The sequence below is a fragment of the Manis pentadactyla genome, chromosome X, assembly GCF_030020395.1.
Source record: "Manis pentadactyla isolate mManPen7 chromosome X, mManPen7.hap1, whole genome shotgun sequence".
NCBI classification, from domain to species: domain Eukaryota; kingdom Metazoa; phylum Chordata; class Mammalia; order Pholidota; family Manidae; genus Manis; species Manis pentadactyla.
Genome location: NC_080038.1, coordinates 116,678,228 through 116,701,698, shown reverse-complemented (window position 1 = coordinate 116,701,698; position 23,471 = coordinate 116,678,228). Strand labels below are relative to the sequence as shown.

The 23,471-nt window shown below is 40.0% G+C and overlaps 1 protein-coding gene across 3 annotated transcripts in view; it reads right to left on the bottom strand.

The window, feature by feature from the left end:
• The window catches only part of LOC118925280 (fibrous sheath-interacting protein 2-like), a 41,351-nt gene that overhangs the window by 5,033 nt on the left and 12,847 nt on the right, over window positions 1-23,471 (bottom strand). For 2 of the 3 annotated variants that reach the window (XM_057496099.1, XM_057496097.1), the window contains exons 3-6: window positions 12,800-12,898; window positions 11,670-11,716; window positions 9,032-9,072; window positions 6,288-6,354 (exon numbers count right to left, since the gene is read on the bottom strand). In XM_057496099.1, coding sequence (XP_057352082.1) covers window positions 6,288-6,354; window positions 9,032-9,072; window positions 11,670-11,716; window positions 12,800-12,876 — 232 coding nt within the window. In that variant the 5' untranslated portion in view covers window positions 12,877-12,898. Of the gene's footprint in view, window positions 1-6,287; window positions 6,355-9,031; window positions 9,073-11,669; window positions 11,717-12,799; window positions 16,490-23,471 lie in introns of those variants that run through there. The other variant, XM_057496098.1, reaches the window with a different exon arrangement.

Genomic DNA, 23,471 nt, shown 5'->3' with positions numbered 1-23,471 from the left:
CACGAGAAACTCAGTGAAGTGAGATGCTTCATCTTAAGATCACATGGTAGGAAGTGACCTACTGGCCATTGGCACTAGGGCCCAGACTTTCAGATGCACACACCAGCTCTGTACTCCCTGCACCCTGAAGCTTCTGGAGCCAACTCAGCAGTTTCTGCTTCCCTCAGACCAGTGGATAACTCTTCAGAAGAGCCTGATGAGGTACATGAACAGGTAACTTTTAGCTGTCAACAGTGGCATGTCCATTTCAGAATGTCCAGGTAAAAGCAACAGTGCATTAGAAAGGGCTATCATTTCTGTCTCACTCTGGGTAAATTTTCAGTTGACTGACTCCAAGTGATCTGTTTTTTGTGTAGGCTATAAAGGACTGTGAAGCCAGTAAGAATCTCCATTTGGACCTGTTTTCCTGCACCATTTGTGTGCAAAGGGCTCTTAAAACATATCATAGCTTATATTAACAAAATGACTATTGTATCTGTAAAGACAGAAATGAGCATTTATCTCTTGAGTTGATGCATTATGACAGGATCTTATGAAAAGGCACAGGGCAATAAAGCACATACTTTCTTTTTTCTAGCAAAAGGCCAATTTCTCCTATACCTCATGCAGTTACCTACTTTTTATCTTCTTCAGAAATACAACCTTGGGAACCTCAAGAATCTGTGATTAAAACTAAGGTAGTAGACAGAAAATTACCCCCAAATAAAGGGGGAAAACTTTAGTTTCTCAAATTAACAAAGCAGTACTGGAATATACTGGTAGTTAAAAAAAAAAAAAGAACAACCTATAAGTTAATAAGGAAAAGGCCAAAATCTGCAGAGGCAAACACAGAGGCTCAAATGGAGAGATCAATAGTCTGAAAAAGCAAGACAAAGACTTTTTGTTACAGGATTGAGGCAAGTGTTACAAAGCAATATAATGAAAATCTCACTGGAGTGGTAAAATGAAGTTGTTTTTGCAATTTGAGGATCTTGTTAAAAATGCAGATGCCTGGACACCATTTCCCAGAGATACTGACTGGGCAGGTCTGGGGAGGGACCAGAAAGAATTCTGCATTTTCAAGCATCCTGGGTGATCCTGATGCAAGCCATCCCTGAAAGACACTTTGAGACACTGCCCCTAACTTGCAGTCATTAGTAGATTCGGCATATCGTGCAAGATTGGCACTGGCTAGAATAACAGCACATATGAAGCTCATTCCTGGGAGCACAATGAACCCTTTGGCTAATAATTCCCACTCCTTTCAAGCAAGATGCCGAAAAGAAAAATCAAGCAGTGAGCATGGCATTCACGGTACACTGTAAGTAGGAGTTAGATATGGCAAAATGAAGCCAGCTTGGTGAGACCAACTCTCTTTCCAGATAGCCTGATGCTGCTTTGATCAACGTGTGAGCAGCTCAGTGGGACTCACCTATTTGGCACTGGTCACTGCGAAGAGACAGACATGCCTGGGGTGTTTAGGCCAAAGTGAATGGGCCACAAAGTGCTATAGAATGAGACTTCACATCATGACCTGATTGAAATTCCCAATAAAGCTGTATTTTTAAAAAATACTCTACAAGCTGTCATGGGCATATGTTGTTCCAGAAGTCCCCTTTTTCTTGTGGGCTTTCATAAATGGGCATCATTGTAATTTCTTGTAGTTTCTCTTTTGTGGGACTTTTTGAGCATCTTAGCACAAGTTTGGACACTTGTGCATTTCTTCCTCCAAAAACTTATCAGAGCAAAAATATGTTACCTGAATTTATAACTTCTGGCCAGTGAGTTCCTGTAATGTGCAGAATGTAAGGAATGGGAGGTGTCCCTGTCAAACTGAAGGTACAGAAGAATGTGATTTTACTGTTCTATTGGACATGCAGTTGAAAACCTAGATGGGATCCTCTGTGCTTGCCACTGGACTCTGCAGGCTGTCCTTGGTCACCTCCCAATTTTGAGATGCAGTGGCAACTAGGTATAGCGCCCACTTGCTGACAAGAAGAAAGAATGTGGGATGGAAGCCACAAGATCTATGAGGCTTGAGCCCTGGCTCTGCTACTTGCTGGCTGTGCAACCTGAAGCTGGTCATTTGCCTCCACTTTCTCATCTGTAAAATAGGACTTTAAGACTTGCAGAGGGAGCACAATATAGAAAGCCATTTCGCTTCAGTGACTCTGTTTCCTTGACAGTGTAATGGAGATGATGCTTCACAGGGTGGATGTGAGAGCATAACTTAGCTGAATGCTTGGTACATAGCCTAATGATGTTGCTTCCAGTACCGGTAACCCCTTTGCAGTGGGGCTCAAGTCAGAGAACTGCATAATAAGGTACAAATCACAAGCTACACACGTAATATTATTTCACACCCATATTGGTGGTGGGTGGGGAGCTGCAAGGCAGGAGCCACACTGCAGGGGGATGAATAATCAAAACTTCCATATTCAAAATGACATAGTTGAACAAAGCCCCAACTTCTGTGGGACGCAGCAAAAGCAGTCTTAAGAGGAAAGTATGTAGCAATCCAGGCATATTTAAAGAAGGAAGAACAATCCCAATGAATAGTCTAATGTCACAATTATCGAAATTGGAAAAAGAAGAACAATTGAGGCCTAAGGTCAGCAGACAAAGGGACATAATAAAGATCAGAGAAAAAAATAAATAAAACCGAGAAGAATAAAACAATAGAAAAAAATCAATGAAACCAAGAGCTGGTTCTTCGAGAAAATCAACAAAATAGATAAGCCTCTAGCCAGACTTACTAAGAGAAAAAGAGAGTCAACACACATCAACAGAATCAGAAACAAGAAAGGAAAAATTACAACGGACCCCACAGAAATACAAAGAATTATTAGAGAATACTTGAAAACCTATATGCTAACAAGCTTGAAAACCTAGGAGAAATGGACAACTTCCTAGAAAAATACAACCTTCCAAGACTGACCCAGAAAGAAACAGAAAATCTAAACAGACCAATTACCAGCAACGAAATTGAACTGGTAATCAAAAAACTACCCAAGAACAAAACCCCAGGGCCAGATGGATTTACCTCGGAATTTCATCAGACATACAGAGAAGACATAACACCCATTCTCCTTAAAGTTTTCCAAAAAATAGAACAGGAGGGAATACTCCCAAACTCATTCTATGAAGCCAACATCACCCTAATATCAAAACCAGGCAAAGACCCCACAAAAAAAGAAAACTACAGACCAATATCCCTGATGAACATACATGCAAAAATACTCAACAAAATATTAGCAAACTGAATTCAAAAATACATCAAGAGGATCATACACCATGACCAAGTGGGATTCATCCCAGGGATGCAAGGATGGTACAACATTCGAAAATCCATCAACATCATCCACCACATCAACAAAAAGAAGGACAAAAACCACATGATCATCTCCATAGATGCTAAAAAAGCATTTGACAAAATTCAACATCCATTCATGATAAAAACTCTCAACAAAATGGGCATAGAGGGCAAGTACCTCAACATAATAAAGGCCATATATGATAATCCCACAGCTAACATCATACTGAACAGCGAGAGGCTGAAACCTTTTCCTTTGAGATCGGGAACTAGACAGGGATGCCCACTCTCCCCACTGTTATTTAACATAGTACTGGAGGTCCTAGCCATGGCAATCAGACAAAACAAAGAAATACAAGGAATCCAGATTGGTAAAGAAGTTAAACTGTCACTATTTGCAGATGACATGATATTTTTTTAATTTTGGTATCATTAATCTACAATTACAGAAAGAACATTATGTTTACTAGGTTCCCCCTTTCACCAAGTCCCCCCAACATACCCCTTCACAGTCACTGTCCATCTGCGTAGTAAGACGCTGTAAAATCACTACTTGACTTCTCTGTGTTATGCAGCCCTCCCCGTGCCCCCCACGCACTATACATGCTAATTGTAATGCCCTCTTTCTTTTTCCCCGCCCTTATCCCCCCTCCCTTCCCACCCATTGTCCCCAGTCCCTTTCCCTTTGGTAACTATTAGTCCATTCTTGGGTTCTGTGATTCTGATGCTGTTTTGTTCCTTCAGTTTTCCTTTGTTCTTATACTCCACATATGAGTGAAATCATTTGGTACTTGTCCTTCTCCGCTTGGCTTATTTCACTGAGCATAATACCCTCTAGCTCCATCCATGTTGTTGCAAATGGTAAGATGACATGATATTGTAGATAAAAAACCCTAAAGACTCCACTGCAAAACTACCAGAACTAATATTGGAATTCAGCAAAGTTGCAGGATACAAAATTAACACACAGAAATCTGTAGCTTTCCTATACACTAACAATGAACTAATAGAAAGACAAATCAGGAAAACAATTCCATTCACAATAGCATCAAAAAGAATAAAATACCTAGGAAAAAACCTAACCAAGGAAGTGAAAGACCTATAACCTGAAAACTACAAGACACTCTTCAGAGAAATTAAAGAGGTCACTAACAAATGGAAACTCATCCCATGCTCCTGGCTAGGAAGAATTAATATCGTCAAAATGGCCATCCTGCCCAAAGCAATATACAGATTCAATGTAATCCCTATCAAATTACCAACAGCATTCTTCAATGAACTGGAACAAATAGTTCAAAAATTCATATGGAACCGTCAAAGACCCCGAATAGCCAAAGCAATCCTGAGAAGGAAGAATAAAGTGGGGGGACCTTGCTCCCCAACTTCAAGCTCTACTACAAAGTCATAGTAATCAAGACAATTTGGTACTGGCACAAGAACAGAGCCACAGACCAGTGGAACAGAATAGATACTCCAGACATTAACCCAAACATATATGGCCAATTAATATACGATAAAGGAGCCATGGACATACAATGGCAAAATGACAGTCTCTTCAACAGATGGTGCTGGCAAAACTGGACAGCTACATGTAAGAGAATGAAACTGGATCACTGTCTAACCCCATTCACAAAAGTAAACTCCAAATGGATCAAAGACCTGAATGTAAGTCATGAAACCATAAAACTCTTAGAAAAAAACATAGGCAAAAATCTCATGGACATAAACATGAGTGACTTCTTCATGAACATATCTCCCCGGGCAAGGGAAACAAAGGCAAAAATGAACAAGTGGGACTATATCAAGCTAAAAAGCTTCTGTACAGCAAAGGACACCATCAATAGAACAAAAAGGCATCCTACAGTATGGGAGAATATATTCATAAATGACAGATCCAATAAAGGGTTGACATCCAAAATATATAAAGAGCTCCCATGCCTCAACAAACAAAAAGCAAATAATCCAAAAAAAAAATGGGCCCAGGATCTGAACAGACACTTCTCCAAAGAACAAATTCAGATGGCCAACAGACACATGAAAAGATGCTCCACATCGCTAGTTATCAGAGAAATGCAAATTAAAACCACAATGAGATATCACCTCACACCGGGAAGGATCGCCACCATCCAAAAGACAAACAACAACAAATGTTGGCAAGGTTGTGGAGAAAGGGGAACCCTCCTACACTGCTGTAGGGAATGTAAATTAGTTCAACCATTGTGGAAAGCAGTATGGAGGTTCCTCAAAATGCTCAAAATAGAAATATCATTTGACCCAGGAATTCCACTTCTAGGAATTTACCCTAAGAATGCAGCACTCCAGTTTGAAAAAGACAGATGCACCCCTATGTTTATCGCTGCACTATTTACAATAGCCAAGATATGGAAGCAACCTAAATGTCCATCAGCAGATGAATGGATAAAGAAGATGTGGTACATATACACAATGGAATATTATTCAGCCATAAGAAAAAAACAGATCCTACCATTCGTAACAACATGGATGGAGCTAGAGGGTATTATGCTCAGTGAAATAAGCCAGGCGGAGAAAGACAAGTACCAAATGATTTCACTCTTATGTGGAGTATAAGAACAAAGGAAAACTGAAGGAACAAAACAGCAGCAGAATCACAGAACTCAAGAATGGACTAATAGTTACCAAAGGGAAAGGGACTGGGGAGGACGGGAGGGAAGGGAGGGATAAGGGTGGGGAAAAAGAAAGAGGGCATTACGATTAGCATGTATAGTGAGTGGGGGATACAGGGAGGGCTGTGCAAGACAGCGAAGACAAGTCGTGATTTTACAGCATCTTACTACGCAGATGGACAGTGACTGTGAAGGGGTATGTGGGGGAAATTGGTGAAGGGGGGAGCCTAGTAAACATAATGTTCTTCATGTAATTGTAGATTAATGATACCAAAAAAAATTAACTGGGCAACTGCAAAAAAAAATGACATAGTTGAGAGCTTTATTATAAAATGATAAACATGCTGTACCTGAAATGTCATCATTTGAAGAATACAGGCTGGTCAGTGCACTTTCATGTTGACAGAGGGTGACAAACTGCCAAGGTAAAGGTGAAATATTAGCTTAAGTCTTTGCCCTTTGTTGGACAGTGAACTTTGGAAATACGTAGAAACCCTCAAGGGACAGAGCACCACCACAGTGGCATCATATACAGAAATCTCAAGGCTTTGCAGTGTCAGTCATTCTCTGGGACTTTAGCTGTTCCTAGGCAGGACTTCTCATATTTCTTGCCAGTTATGATACCCAGGACTGGCCCCAGACTTGGATGTAGGCTGCCCCTGAAGAGTAATTTCAAGGGCTCACATGTCCCAGGTTGCAAAATATGTCAGCCATGCCAGCCCCCTCCCTCCTGATGCTTGGAATCAATAAAACATTTTAGATCCTTCTCTAAGAGAAGATAATGATGGGGGAGGTCTTAAGGGGAGATGGTGGGTAGAAGGAGGCAAGGTTCATTTTACTACCCCAATCTCTTTTAAAATAATTCTTAATAATTGTGAGGTCTGGAGCAAGTTAAGTGGTGGGTGTGGGGTGGCAGTAACATGGAGGTGGTAGGGCAGGGATAGTGGGTCAGATGCTGGCTTTGCTCTCCTCCTGAAATGCAGAAGCAACATGATCCAAGAAAGTAGGCTTGAAAAGAGGCTCAGGAAGGTGGCTGGGCTACAGGGTAGCTACTCCATGGTGAGGGCAGTTAAAAAGGAAGTGACAAATCAATGAAGTAAGGTATAAATGCATGTGAGATGAGAGAAGTCTTTTATGTTGATGGTGTGGAGAACAGAGTATTATAGTAAAAGTTTGATTCTAATTCTTCTAAGAGGATTTGAGGCATTTTATGGATTAAGAGATTGCAAAATAGGATACTAGAAGTGATAAACTAGGACAAGGACAATCTAAAACTTGTTTCTGCACAGTAGAACCATCTGGAGAAATATTAAAAATGGGGATGCTGGGCCCCATCCCAGTTGAACAGAAATCCCTGAACGTGGGTGGGGCAAGTGCTGGTCTGATTGCTAAGTTGTCCAGGTGACTCCAAAGTACAGCCAGGGTTGAGAACCTCTGCTCTTTATAGTAGTTCCCAAATACGGCTGTATATAAGACTCTTGGGCAAAGGAGCTGGGGAACTCCTGATGTGGAGACTGAATTTGGCTCTCATGGCTAAGGCTGTTCTTTGGACAAATGTTTGTTGGGCATCTACTATATTTCAGATCTTGTTAGGTGCTGGGCGTAGAGTTAGGAACAAAACAGACAAAGCCCTTGCCATTATGAAGCATATAGTCAAGTGACTATATAGTCTACCAGAAGATGAAGGCAGGAATATTTGTCTCCTTTGTTTACTGTTGAATCTCCAGTGCCTGGCACATAGTAGGCACTTGATAAAAATTTTTGAATGAATGAATGATTGAATGGTGACTTAAGTGCTATGCAGAAAAATAAAGCAAGATAAGGGGGATAGTGTATATGTGCGTATTTCTATTTTACACGGGGTGGTCAGCAAAGGCCTCACAGAGAGGTGACTTTTAAGCAAAGATCAGAAGGCAGTAGGGGAGTAAGACTCACACAGCTATCTGGGTATATGAGTGTTCCTGGCAGAGGAAAAGCAAGTGCAGAGGCCCTGAGGTGGGAGCATGGTTGGCATGTTAGGGGCACAGTAAGTGGGCCCTGTAGTGTATGGTAAAGTTTGGCATTATGGGAAATGTGAAGGCTTCTTTTTCTGTATCTCACACTGGAGACTATATGTATTCATGTATACAGAGACTACTATTCCCTGGAGCTGAGTGTAAGCAGGGATTTCTGTGCTACTCAATAAGGGATGCTTAATGTCTTAGTGAATCATACCTTTAGGTAGTTTTACAATGAAAAAAAACCTCAGCAAGCGAGGAGGAAAATCAGCAAACGAATCCAGATACATCAGGGAATCAGCTTGGCAAAAGGAAAAGCCTGTCAGGTCTCCAAACTGGAGATTCTACCTTTTCTCTTAATATTTTATTTGGAAACCATGGTCTCTATGTGAAGCTTAAAGTTGTCAAATAGACATTAGTACTGAAAAATAAAAGGTGTCTGCAAATTGATGGGCTGTGTGTGTGTCTGTGTGTATCCTGGGGGAGGCTTAAAGTGAATGAAGAAGAAAGCAAAGGTGGTACAAAACGGGCAGATCCAGGAGCATCTATAGCTTTGGCCGTCCATGGAGACTTCCCAAGAGGGCCTTAAGGGAGGGAAATTTCCTGGGATCACATTGAGGAGCTGGCCATTCTTTTGGAAAACTGCCTGTAAAGGGTCGGTCTCAGGGACATTAGGAAGTAGTTGGAATCAACACTCATTTCCCTCAAGCAGTGCCCCTTCCTCTTTGAAGCATCTCTGCCCCCCACCAGTTCCTTCTCCTGGGTCTACCTGGGAGTGTACTCTGACTCCCCGTGTCCAGCTTTCCTCCAGAGGCTACAGGAATTAATGAGTGGCATTGTCCTAGGGTGCTAAGGTTGCTCTGTGGCTTACTCTGTGCACCTACACAAGGACAATGCTTAATCCAAACATGAGGATTTTGACGAAGGGGTTTTCAGGCACCAGGAGCTGTTACCAGCTGGGAGAGATTTGGGTGTGGGAAGGTGTGAACAAGGTCAGAACGCTTCCTGATGCCCCTCAAAGCACACCACACAGGCAGCCCCTTATTTCTATCAGTGTTTCACTGGCTCACAGTGACGGGCCACTACAAAATATTTACCTCAACGCTGTTTGCATTCTCCAAATCTGGATCAATGCTTTCTGTGATCCAAACACAAAATTGGAAAGCAGTTATTTCTGAGACATGTACAAACTACAAACTTTGGCACAAAAATAATCTCAGTAATTTCATTGAGGAATCATAGAAATCAGGCAAACAGAAAAAGTTGAAAGAGGTGAGATCCCTACAGTTCTGGGCACAGGTCTTGACTCTACTCAGAAAATGGGAAAGTGGAGTGTGACATGGTGGAAGGAGCACTGGCCAGAGCACCAGGAGAGGCAGGCTCTCCAACTAGCTACGCATCTTTGCACAACTATTCAAACTGTAGGCCTCTTTGGTCATGTGTAAAATGAGAAACTAGGCTATGGGTGATTTCCAAGGACCTCTATAGCTCTTTGTTTGTAGATTTAAAAAAATTCAAATGAGGCTGCCAGCTAAAGGAATGCTAGGAAGGAAGGAGCTGGTCTTGGGAAACAGTTACTTCCTGTGCAAATCAGGAGTGGGCTGAGGCATTACCCTGAGTTCCAGGAGATATCAGTGATTGAAATTTGGTCTAAAGAGGTTGAAATGGTACCAAGAGAGAAGTTTCAAGAAGACTCACAGAAGGCAGCTAAGAGTAAAAAGAGCACTGGATTTGCTTGGACTCAGAAAAACTGTCCGAGTCTTAGCTTCACTATTTAGAGCCCAGTGAACACTAGCAAGTTACTCCTAACTTCTCTGACTCTGTCTCTTCATATGTACAATGGGGATGTGAGTATTTTCTCACAGGAGGACCAAATGGAATAATGTGAATGTGTTTGTCATACATTTTGTACGTGCATAATCAAAAAGGACCAAGGTGAGAGGACTTTCTCTGGATTACCCTTTGGGCCAAGGGTTCTAGAAAAAATGTAGTAAAACCTCAGTTACTTTGAACATGAGGGAGATCCCTTTTAGTTGAATTATCTGATGGCACTGGTTAACCAGAATATCCCCTAAATTTTTTTTATCAGTTGCTAGTTGTTCTAAAGTGTCTGTATGTACTTTGCTACCTGAGGACATCTTGTATACTGCACATATTTGAACTGATGTTTTTGATGACTGGGACCATTTGGGTTTAGCAGGGCCATCATTCCATTATCAGTTTTTAAGTGTCTAAGCTAAATGCATAGCAACCCTTCTGGATATATCTAGGAAGCTGTTTTGATGAAGAGGGCACAGAAAAATTCCAGGTATTTCAGAGCTCCAGATAATCAGAATCAAGTTGACAATTTATTGTCTATTCTGTGAAACTATAAATTTGTATCACTAACCCTGACCTCCTCATGAATTCTAGACTTAACTATCCAACTACTTATAAGATTTCTCCACTGAAATGTCTAATGGCCTCTCAGTCTCACACAGCCCAAACAGAATTCTTGTTCCCCCTCCCCTCCCCACCTTTGTTCCTCTCCCTGTCACACTAAATGGCACTACTTGGTTGCTCAAGCCAAAATTGTAGGAATCATCCTTGACTTTTCTATTTTCTTCACTCCCAACATCTAGTCCATTAGCAGGTCCTACTGATTCTACATTCAAAATACAACCTGAATTTGTTCACTTCTTACCATCTACACTGCTAACCCGTTAGTCCAAGTCACCATTATTTATTGGCTAGATTATTGTGAAAGCCTCCTAACTAGTCTCCCTGCTTTAAAGCTATCCCTACTCAGCTCATTCTTCAAACAACAGCCAGAGCGATTTTTTTAAAATTCATAAATTAGATTGTCACTTCTCTGCTTAAAATCCTTCATAGGCTTCCTACTGCAACCAGAAAAGTAATCCGCATTCCTTTCTATGGTCTACAATAGGCCCTAACGTGATCTGACCCCCAGCTATCTCTCTACTCCCACCTCATTCCACTTTCCTGATGAATCCTTTCTGCTGGAAACACACCAGTTATATAACATCTGACTATGACCTGTTCATGGAATACTGGCAAATTACCTCTACTCTGTGGTTCACCTTCTAATGAATAAATAGAGGATAGCTTTCTTGAGTAACTTTTTGAGTAGACTGCAGGCTTGAAATAATCAAGGTCAATTCCAGCCCTGTGGTTTGAGTTTCAAGCCACCTTTACAGAAAACATGACACTCCTACCTCTAGGCCAGTGCTGTCATTGTTTGAACCACATTGATCCTTTGAGGCTTTAAAAGAACCGAGGACCAAAACTCAACTCATAGATATTTTAATGAGTCAGTAATAAAAGAGACAAAAAATAAAGTGGGGTCCACTCTAGCCAGGTTTTAACATAAGCAAATATACTTAGGTTTAATTTTTAGCTTTGAAAACTTTTTTCTGTATTTCACTAGGGCTAAGCTAGAAGCAGGCATACACTCTTAAAAGAGATGGCTAAATCCTAGAAGCATAGTCCACATACAGAAGTGACAAATTCTTATTTCCTGGATATTTCCCACAGGAGTATGATAATCATAAACTTATAATATCACACCACATACTTTATACCAAAACTACTGATGAAATCTTATTAGTGGTGAGTCGCCTGAAAAACTCAGTATTAACTTCAGGTTTGATAACAGGAAAACTCATCAATGAACAGGTTTAAAAGTCTCCTTTTAAATACTATCTAATATAAATTAAGAAAAAATATCAATCCAACCTTCTGTCATTTTAGCGCTTGTATCTGGGAGATGATCATCATTATCACTAAAAGAAGAATAAAGACATTTCATTTTCTGTGTATTTAATATATGAAGGAATACTGTTAAGGTAAAAGAACAACCTAGCAAAGTCATTCATCTAGAAGCAAACCTGGAATGGTATACCTCTGAGTTCTCAAGGCAAATGAAAATGATTGCTACATTGACTTCTATTGGGTTTTATATTCACCTTCTTCACTTCTCCAGTGATACAAATAATCAAGAGTTGCCTGCATTACTAATTATGTATGTTAAAATAATCATAAGGGAAGATAAGGTCAATGGTGAGCCAAGACTGAATATCCTAAATTGGCACCAGATTAAAAAGAAACCTTGATTTCATAGTGCCAGCTAGAAAAGAGTATAGTTACAACCAGGTAGATTTTTCTCCTTATGCCCTATTTCTCCCATGATACAAAGTGCTACTCTTCCCAGTTTGTGAATATTCTTATAAGTGCAATTTTAGGCACATTTTGGCTCTTCTAGAGAAAGTATTCATCAGACTTAAAGTCTACAGTGTACTTTATTCCTCCCTGTCTCCTATAAAAACTGCATAGTCCAGCCTTTCTCTTACAGTCTTCCCCAACTTGGATGGTCTTATCTAAATCTTATCCATCTTTTAAGGTCCGACTCAAACTCCATTACTTTTGGGATTCTTTCTTGAATGCTCCAACTTGTATCACCCCCTCCACTCTTGGGATTCCTGACAGTCAGTGCCATACTATTGAGTATTTAGGACATAAAGGAACTAAGTAGGAACCCCTTGAGGTGGGTCATTAGTGCAAGGACTATTGTTGACCCAGGTTCAACAACCCAACACATTAAAGACATAATCTAACTATACCAACTGGATCAGTATACTAGAAAGCAGGCCCCGGGAGAAGGAAATAGTGACCAGATAAATAGGAATGGGAGAGAACAGGGGATGAGGAGGCCCAGGAAGTAACCACAGAGGAAACTAGGGGAAGGAGAAGTTGAGGGATTAAATTCTGGCATTTTCTAAGGTTTATTCAAGGGGCCTATTCTTCCCATCAACATAATTTTCATTTCCATTTTCTAAACTAACTTGTATTACTTGAACTGACGGTACCTAGAAAATGAAGGCAGGTCCTCTTCGTCGTATGAGGATACACTCATAATTCTGTCTGAAGTAATGTGTTGGTTCATTACTGGGTTTCAATTTTTTTCCCTGGAAAAGTACAAATCAGTATTACACAAAATAGAGTTTGCAATAAATGAAGTAAAATATACCATAACCTTTCCTTAGTTATTTATGTAGTTAGCATTTCTGATAGGCATGGTATATTTAATCATGAAATCTCACATGGCTTCCCAATAAATACATCCCAATACAGAGATCAAGGTTTGCATTAAGGCTATTAACCTGGTGAGCTCCTGATTTGGGTAGAGTTGTATCTCTGTGTTCTGGTTTGTCTGGTTCACTATAGCTTCTGGGTTAGCCTGAAAATTACTGCAAATGGATAATCTAGAGAATTGTCCCACCAGGACATCCTACATCATATGTATTCTCTAAACACATGGTATGGTACAATTTTTTGGGTAGGGTCAACCCAGGAGGTGAATGAGACCCAGACCATCCCTAGAAGGATACAGAACCAGGGACAGGATCCGTGTATCAAAAAGGGTTTATGGGCTGTTTGCAGGAGGAATATTCCACATACTTTGACTAACTTGATATTTTTCAATAAGTTGGTTAAGTAATCTTTAAGAAAAAAAGTTGGTTAGATAATGTCCCCAAAGGTCATATAGCTACTAAGTGGCAAAGCCAGAATTCAAACCCAGATAAGCTGAGTTTGCATGAACCTTTTCACTTGCCTCCATCTCATCTGGTAGTGCCCATTGGCATGGAGTTTCTGTGCATAAAACTAATGAGTATTTACAGGTCGGAGTCCAAAAAAACGATGAAATCTATTATTTTAAATAATTAGCCTGCATTTCTCCTAACTGGTTTCCATTTTGTTTTTCTTGTCCTTCTAACTAACCTAGGACTCTTTCCATGTGTTGTTTTCCTTCAACCGAGGCTCCTGTTAATCATTTCCCTTTTATTGTAAATATTATCAGAGTTGGGAGAGACTGTCTAGATCCAGTTTATGCCCTTTCCTTCCTACCCAATGCACATTACTTGAACTAAGTTTGTGCAGCTCTCTATCCTTTCTACAGAAACCTGGTCAGTGATAAGTTACATTTCTCACATTTAGTTGTGTCTTTCCCAGGCAGAGGAGTGTGTATGAGTCCTGAATTTTGAAGTAGTCACATCAGCGTTGGAAACAATTCTTCTTTGTATGTGTTCAGATTCTGTCCACTGAGTTCGTGATGTTTCAATATTTGTTGTACTTACATCAGATTTGGCATGATAACATTTCTGACTGAGGAATAGCCTGGGAGTTGCCTTGCTTCCCTAAACTGATGTGTTCTTTCTGCAACCCCCTTTGCATGTTGGGGATGAACAGTACTGCTGTCCACATAGCTGCAAAGCGTCTGTCTGAGCTGAGCTATCTATGTCTGTTTACATTGTTTATCACAGCTTTTGCTCCCCTTCAGAGTACCAGTAGTTGTTTTGGATTAGCTATTCTCTCCCAACTCCCTCTGGGCTATGAAGAGATAGCTAAAGCACTGACAAAGGATGTAAGAAGAAATCAGGCCACCAAGACGAACCAAAGATATTTGCGTAGATGATAGAAGAATGACTTGGGGGTAATATTGTACTGTTCACATATGCAGATCTTGTGCCCAAGGAACTACATATATATTAAGGAAGACTACTGAGGAAACACTAATGTAATTTTGAGAACGCAGAGAGAAAAGTACATTTTAGAGTTGGAAAGGACCTTGATCTAGTTCAAGAAACTAAGGACCAAGGAGATTTCATCAATGTCTATGACAAACTCAGTATTTAAGGTTAAAAAAAGTGCCCGTCAATGTATTCACCAGCTCTGAGACTTAGTTCAATGGGTTGGAAAATACTACTAAGGAAAACAAGCTCCTAGGCTTATGCTCCAGGCAGGTGGGTTCTGTAGACCTCTGCTCAGTTTGTAAGCCACAAGCTACATCCGTCGTGGGAGTGCACACTGTTGGTGCAAGAGGCTCATTTATATCGAGGGACTTTGGTATTAAATGGAATGTGGGGCTGGATCAGTGTAACTCCATCTCCTGGCAAGACCATCCCTATGCCCTGGTGCCCTAAGATCAGTAAACAGAACTACTTTTCAATAGTTACATTGTACCAAGGACAGTGCTATGGCATTCAAGTCCCCATTATTTAAGTATATTAGGAGCCCAAATTGGGACTGCAGGGAAACTAGTTCATAAATATAGCAGCACAAACACAACAGAGTCTAGGAGAAGGGTAGAATAGAAAAGAAACTGGGTACATCCTGAGGATGTAAGTGTGTGGGGTAGTGGGAAAGTGTTAAGTAGTGAAAGTGAAATAACAAGAAAGGAATGAACTCTCTAAAGAGCTTGCAGTCTAATGTTTGTTGACAATTGTTGCTACATAGAAACAATACTACTGCGGAGTCTGAAGTTTGAGGATTTCAATCTCTAACAGAGGCTGGTTTAGCTGACTTTCTAGCTGGCCCTTTTGGACCAGACAGTACTATGATAATGTATGTCCATGAGAAAGAACTGTTAGGACTGTAAAAATTGTGTTTCTTCTGAGTTGCAAAATGAGGACTACAATTCCAGTCAGTCCTGTTTGCTGTTAAAGGTATTTCTCTGTATCCCCATTCTTTAAGAAATGGCACTTTACATAAAAAGGACAGTGGAAGGGACAATTGGCGGAATCTGAGAAGTCGGCTGATCAGCTAATAGCACTGTATCAATGTTAAGTTCCTTGTTTCAATAATTGTATATGGGATGTACTATGACTATATAGTTCAGAGGTTTAGGGAAACCTGGGTGAAAGGCATATGGGGACGCTTTGTGCAGTGTTTCTGAGTCTGAAACTATTTCACAATTACAAGTTTCTTAAAAATGGGCCTTTTGTTAGATAAGCATAAAAAAGAAAGAAAGAAATGGCAGTTTAGTCTGGCTAATGGAAACTAGCCTGCCACCTTTACACGGAGCTCACCACTGATGGTTAAGTCCCAGTAAAGCGGAGTTGTATGAATCAGCGTCCAATTCTACTGGGCTGGGCAAGAGAAAGCTGACTAGATTTTTACAAACGCATTCCCAAAGACCTCCTTGAGGAAGTAAATCACAGAATGACAACCAAGTCTCACTAACTGCTCATTTCTTTTCACGACTGCCCTTTGCACTTACCTCAGACGGCTTTACATTCAGTCATCCTGCATTATCCAATGAGACGCCTTTCTCTTTTTTTCTCTTTCCTGCAACAAGTGTCTCTGTTGGGTAAGTCCTCCCACTTATTGATGCTCTTTTTAGTGCTTTGATGCTGTGTCTAGTTCTAGCTAAACACTGTAACTGCCGTTTCTTAAGAGGCTGTGTTTTTGTAGAAATGACTCCTAAGTGGTCTGCAACAATGTCTGGATGGAAATTGATTGGTTGTTTCCCATGGTGAGGAATTATTTTAACTGGAAGTTCCTCTTCAGTTAAATCTTGACTTAACTCTTGTGGTAGATCAAGTTCCATTTTAACAGCATACTCATGTGATTTTTCAACAATTTGACCAATGTCCAGAGGTCACCAAAGACATTAGCACATGAATCTTTTGGGCTAATTGTTTCTAATGGACAACTTGAAACTTTCTTGATAATTAAAGAAGCAACCTCTTTAATGAAGACGTTGTTTGTGCTTTTCATGTTATCATAAAGTTCTTCGTATGTTCCAAATTGTTGTAGGTCATGATTATAAACAGAATCAACCATTTGAGAAATAATTTCTATAGTCATTGGATTAAAAAAGTTTATTTCAGGATCAGCAGCTACAACAGTAATGTTATTTCTGGAAATTTCAGCTGTTACAGATTTTGTCAACTGGGATGCAATTTTATTTAACTCAGTTTTTGATAAGTGTTTAGCATCTTTGCTTGAGTTCCTTGGCAACTTTGCTAGTCTAGCCAAGAGTACGGTCAATGTTTCCCTTAAAAATCTGGCATCTACCATAGCCTCTTTTTCAGATGAAGGCTTTTTCTTCAATGTAAGGTCACCAATTATCTTAACCACTTTCTTTTATAACTTGAACAGCTTCCAGAACTAACTCTGAACTTGATGCTTCTTTGTCTACTTGAGGATGAAATTCTGAATTGGAAACTTCCTTCACCATTAAAAATCCTATTATATCAGAGAGGACATTGCTCTTACCCATTAAATTTTTATACACTGAAATATGGGATCCAAAGTGCTTTAAAACACGATTATAAACAGAAGTAACCACTCTTTCAATAGTTGCCCTGTCTGCTAATGATAAACTGGGTGATTTTGTGGCTTGTGGTACTTCTGTAATCTGACTTTTCAAGATATATTCTTGGAATGAACTTAAGATTTTTGAGGCTATTTTTTGCATTTCAGCATTTAGAAAATTGTTTTGTTCCTTATCTGCTTTTCAAAACATAGTTAAAAGCTTTGACAACAAATTTCCAGCAATTTCTTCTATTATGTTCAAAGGCAGTTTTGATGGCTGAGGTTGGGGAACCTCAGTGGTTTGGAGAATATCTTTAAGGATATTTTCAACAAAATTGTCAACTTCTACATACTGGTGTGGCATTAGCTCTCCAGAAAAATAGTTCTGCAACTGATTAAGAGCCACTTTATGTACAATTAGATTACCTATGGTTTCTAACAGGATTTTACTATGACTGCTGATATAACTTTGAATGCTCTCTTGAGATCGAAATTGTGTCAAGAGATTATAATAAATACTCTGAACCACTAACTGAATAATTTCACCATCATTAGGATGTAAGGATTCTACATACTGTAGATTCATATTTTTATCTTCAGAGATCTGTGTTATAATTGTATTTACTACCTTCACTTGAAGGAAATCTAGTTCTGTGTACAAATCCTCAGATATTTCTGCTTTAGCACAGGCTACTGTTGAGAAAATTTTTGATAGAAGAGAAGAAACTATACTTTCTATAAATTCATGAGGCAGCATTATGATATAGGGAGACAGTGTCTAGCAGACTGTCTCTGCTACCTTATGGACCTTTTTCATAACCTCCTTAGACTCTAGAGGCAAACATGCTGAACCTGGAACATCATGATGAAGTAGTAAGTTTGGCTGATGCTGAACATTTTCTTCTGTTACTACATTTGCTAGTTTTCTTGCTAAATTTTCACCATTACTATTTATGTCCTCACAGATGGAATCTTGGGATCTATATTCCTACAAAATATTGTATATAGAGGGGTGAACAATCTTATTGACCAACATTTTATCAACCGATGGTATTTTAGCTATAAAAGGTACCTCATCTGGGATAGGGGGGCGCTCAAGGTGGTGGCATGAGTAGGGCGGCAGAAATCTCTTCCCAAAACGATATATATTTTGAAAGTACGTCAAATACAACTATTCCTAAAAGAGAGACCAGAAGATACAGTACAACAGCCAGGCTACATCTACATCTGCGAGAACTCACCATCCCGCGAAAAGGGTAAGATACAAAGCTGTGACCTCGTGGGACCCGAGCATTCCCCCCTCCCCAGCTCACCGGCAGGAGGAAAAGAATCAGAGTGGGAAGAGAGTGGAAGCACAGGACTGCTAAATAACCAGCCCTAGTAATCTGCACTGGGAGCACAGACACACATTGCATGGTGTACTGGATATTAGAGAAACGGAAGGGTAGGGTCCGAGACAGAGATGGGGAGCGGGTCCCCACAGCTGGCTGCCCAGGGACAAAAGAAAAGCACACGTTTTAAAAGTCTTAAAGGGACAAGAGCTTAACAGGTGGACAAAATCATCCCAGCACACTCAGCCCAGCAGGCTGGGAATCTTAAGGAACTTCAGGCGCCCTAACCCCCTGGGTGGTAACGCAGCTCTGAAGACCCTCACGGTGATAAGCAGCCTGCCGTTCATTCCCCCTGCTGACACTGCAAGCAAACTGGCTGACTCGCCACTGCTGCGGAGCAGCCAGGGAGCAGACCGCCACAGCAACCACACAAGTCTTCTCCCAGCATGCAGCTAACCAGGCCAGACCCAGAGGCTGCCGCCAGCACGCAGCTGCCCGGCACATACAGAGGAAGCCGGGGCAAAGTCTGGAGGGCATGAAGGAGCGCCATTTTCACAGGAGAACACATGTCACTACTCTGCGACCCCTGGAAGTATCCTAGGCCATCCCGAGGGTTGCCCCACACACGGCAGCTCAGTGGATTAACCCAAAGACTGCTAACTGTTTGTGGGTAACTGGCACAGGAAGCAGAGAAGGGCAAGGTGACCAGCAAGGAGGAAGGGACTTTGTTCTCCCAGCTGCCACACACACCACTTGCCAGCGATCACTTCTATCACCATGGAATGGCAGAAGAACCTGGTCCAGTCAAAAATCACCCAAACAAGGCCAGAGAGAGGGCCTTGCAAGATAGATATAACCAATCTTCCTGAAAAAGAATTCAAAACAAAAGTCATAACCATGCTGATGGACCAGCAGAGAAATATGCAAGAGCTAAGGGATGAAGTCCGGAGGGAGATAACAAAAATGAAACAATCAATAGAAGGACTTAAGAGCAGACTGGATGAGGTACAAGAGACTGTTAAGGGAATAGAAATCAGAGAACAGGAATACAGACAAGCTGAAGCAGAGAGATAAAGGATCTCTAGGAATGAAAGAATATTAAGAGAAGTGTGTGTCCAATCCAAATGGAACAATATTCGCATAATAGTGGTAGCAGAAGAAGAAGAGAGAGAAAAAGGGATAGAAAGTGTCTTCAAAGAAATAATTGTGGAAAATTTACCCAGTATGGGAAAGGAAATAGTCTCTCAGATGATGGAAGCCCACAGATCTCCCAACACAAGGGACGAAGGAGGACAACACCAAGACATATAATAATTAAAATGGCAAAAATCAAAGACAAGGACATGGTATTAAAGGCAGCCAGAGAGAGAAAAAAGATCACCTACAAAGGAAAACCCATCAGGCTATCATCAGACTTCTCAACAGAAAACTTACAGGCCAGAAGAGAATGGAATGATATATTTAATGCAATGAAACAGAAGGGCCTTGAACCAAGAATACTGGATCCAGCAAGACTATCATTTAAATTTGAAGGAGAGATTAAATAATTTCCAGATAAGCAAACGTTGAGAGAATTTGCCTCCCACAAACCACCTCTACAGGGTATTTTAAAGGGACTTCTCTGGATGGAAGTACTCCTAAGGCTAAATAGATGTCACCAGAGAAAATAAAATCACAGCAAAGAAAGCAGTTCAACCAAATACTAACTAAAGGCAAAAAATAAAATGAGCTAGCTCAAACGTAGTCAAGGGAAACACAAAAGAGTACAGACTAAAACACCTAACATATAAAGAGTGGAGGAGGAAGAATAAGAAGGGAGAGAGAAATAAAGAATCATCAGAGTGTGTATATAACAGTGTAATAAGTGAGTTAAAGTTAGACGGGTACATAGTAAAGACACTACCTGTGAACCTTTGGTAACCATGAATCCAAAGCCTGCAATGGCAGTAAATACATATCTATCGATAATCACCATAAATATAAATGGACTGAATGCACCAATCAAAAGACACAGAGTAAGAGAATGGATAAAAAGCAAGACCCATGTATATACTGCTTATAAGAGACTCACCTTAAACCCAAAGACATACACAGACTAAAAGTGAAGGGATGGAAAAAGATATTCATGCAAAAAATAGGGAGAATAAAGCAGGTGTTGCACTACTTGTATCAGACAAAATAGACTTCAAAACAAAGAAAGTAACAAGAGATAAAGAAGGAGATTACATAATGATAAAGGGGGTTAGTCTAACAAGAGGATATAACCATTCTAAATATATATGCACCCAACACAGGAGCACCGACATATGTGAAACAAATACTAACAGAATTAAAGTAGGAAATAGAATGCAATGCATTCATTTTAGGAGACTTCAACAGAGCACTCACTCCAAAGGACAGATCAACCAGACAGAAAATAAGTAAGGACACAGAGGCACTGAACAACACACTAGAACAGATGGACCTAACAGACATCTATAGAACTCTACACCCAAAAGCATTAGGATACACATACTTCTCAAGTGCACATGGAACATTTTCCAGAATAGAGCACATACTAGGCCACAAAAAGAGTCTCAGTAAATTCAAAAAGACTGAAATTCTACCAACGAATTTCTCAGATCACAAAGATATAAAACTAGAAATAAATTGTACAAAGAAAGCAAAAAGGCTCACAAACACATGGAGGCTTAACAAAATACTAAATTATCAATGGATCAATGACCAAATTAAAACAGAGATCAAGCAATATATGGAGACAAATGACAACAACAGCACAATGCCCCAACTTCTGTGGGATGCAGCAAAGGCAGTTGTAAGAGGAAAGTGTATAGCAATCCACGCCAATTTAAAGAAGGAAGAACAATCCCAAATGAATAGTCTAAAGTCACAATTACTGAAACTGGAAAAAGAAGAACAAATGCTGCCCAAAGTCACCAGAGGGAGGGACATAATAAAGATCAGAGAAGAAATAAATAAAATTGAGAAGAATAAAACAAGAGAAAAAAATCAATGAAACCAAGAGCTGGTTCTTTGAGAAAATAAACATAGATAAACTCCTTGACAGACTTATGAAGAGAAAAAGGGAATCTGCGCACATAAGCAGATTCAGAAATGAGAAAAGAAAAATCACGATGGACACCACAGAAATACAAAGAATTATTAGAGAATACTATAAAAATCTATATGCTAACAAGCTGGAAAACCTAGAAGAAACGGACAACTTCGTAGAAAAATACAACCTTCGATGACTGACCAAGGAAGAAACAGAAAATCTAAACAGACAAATTACCAGCAACGAAATTGAATCGGTAATCAAAAAACTATCCAAGAACAAAACCCGAGGGCCAGACAGATTAAGCACTGAATTTTATCAGACATATAGAGAAGACATAATACCCATTCTCCTAAAAGTTTTCCAAAAAATAGAAGAGAAGGGAATATTCCCAAACTCATTCTATGAGGCCAGCATCACTCTAATATCAAAACCCGGTAAAGACCCCCCAGAAAAGAAAATGACAGACCAATATCCCTGATGATAGATTCAAAAATACTCAACAAAACATTAGCAAACCAAATTCAAAAATACATCAAGAGGGTCATACACCATGATCAAGTGTGATTCATCTCAGGGCTGCAAGGATGGTACAACATTCGAAAATCCATCAACATCATCCACCACATCAACAAAAAGGACAAAAACCACATGATCATCTCCATAGATGCTGAAAAACATTCAAAAAAATTCAATATCCATTCATGATAAAAACTCTCAACAAATGGGTAAGGAGGGCCATACCTCAACATAATAAAGGCCATGTATGACAAACCCACAGCCAACATCATACTTAACAGCAAGAAGCTGAAAGCTTTTCACTTAAGATTGGGAACAAGACAAGGATGCCCACTCTCCCCACTTTTATGCAACATACTGCTGGAGGTCCTAGCCACAGCAATCAGACAAGAAATACAAGGCACACAGATTGGTAAGGAAGAAGTCAAACTGTGACTATTTGCAGATGATATGAATGATATTGTACCTAAAAAACCCTAAAGACTCCACTCCAAAAGTACTATAAATAATATCTGAATTCAGGAAAGTTGTAGGATACAAAATTAATACCCAGAAATCTGTTGCATTCCTGTACATTAATGATGAACTAGCAGAAAGAGAAATCAGGAAAACAATTCCATTCACAATTGCATCTAAAAGAATAAAATACCTAGGAATAAACCTAACCAAGGAATTGAAAGCCCTATACCCTGAAAACTACAAGAAACTCTTAAGAGAAATTAAAGAGGACACTAATAAATGGAAAGTCATCCCATGCTCTTGGCTAGGAAGAATTAACGTTGTCAAAATGGCCATCCTGCCTAAAGCAATCTACAGATTCAATGCAATCCCTATCAAAGTACCAATAGCATTCTTCAGTGAACTGGAACAAATAGTTCTAAAATTCATATGGAACCACAAAAGACCCTGAATAGCCAAAGCGATCCTGAGAAGGAAGAATAAAGCTGGGGGCATCATGCTCCCCAACTTCAAGCTCTACTACGATGCCACAGTAATCAAGACAATTTGGAACTCGCACAAGAACAGACCCCAGACCAGTTGAACAGAATATAGAGTTCAGATATTCACCCAAACATATATGGTCAATTAATATACGATAAAGGAGCCATGGATATACAATGGGGAAATGACAGCCTCTTCAACAGCTCGTGTTGGCAAAACTGGACAGCTACATGCAAGAGAATGAAACTGGATTATTGTTTAATCCCATACACAAAAGTAAACTTGAAATGGATTAAAGACTTGAATGTAAGTCATGAAACCATAAAACTCTTAGAAGACAACATACGCAAACATCTCCTGAATATAAGCATGAGCACTTCTTCCTGAACACATCTCCACGAGCAACGGAAACAAAAGCAAAAGTGAACTCATGGGACTACATCAAAATAAAGAGTTTCTGTACGGCAAAGGACATCATCAACAGAAGAAAAAGGCATCCTACACAAAGGGAGACTATACTTGTAATGACATATCCGACAAGGGGTTAACATCCAAAATATATACAGAATGTACATGCCTCAACACCCAAAAAGC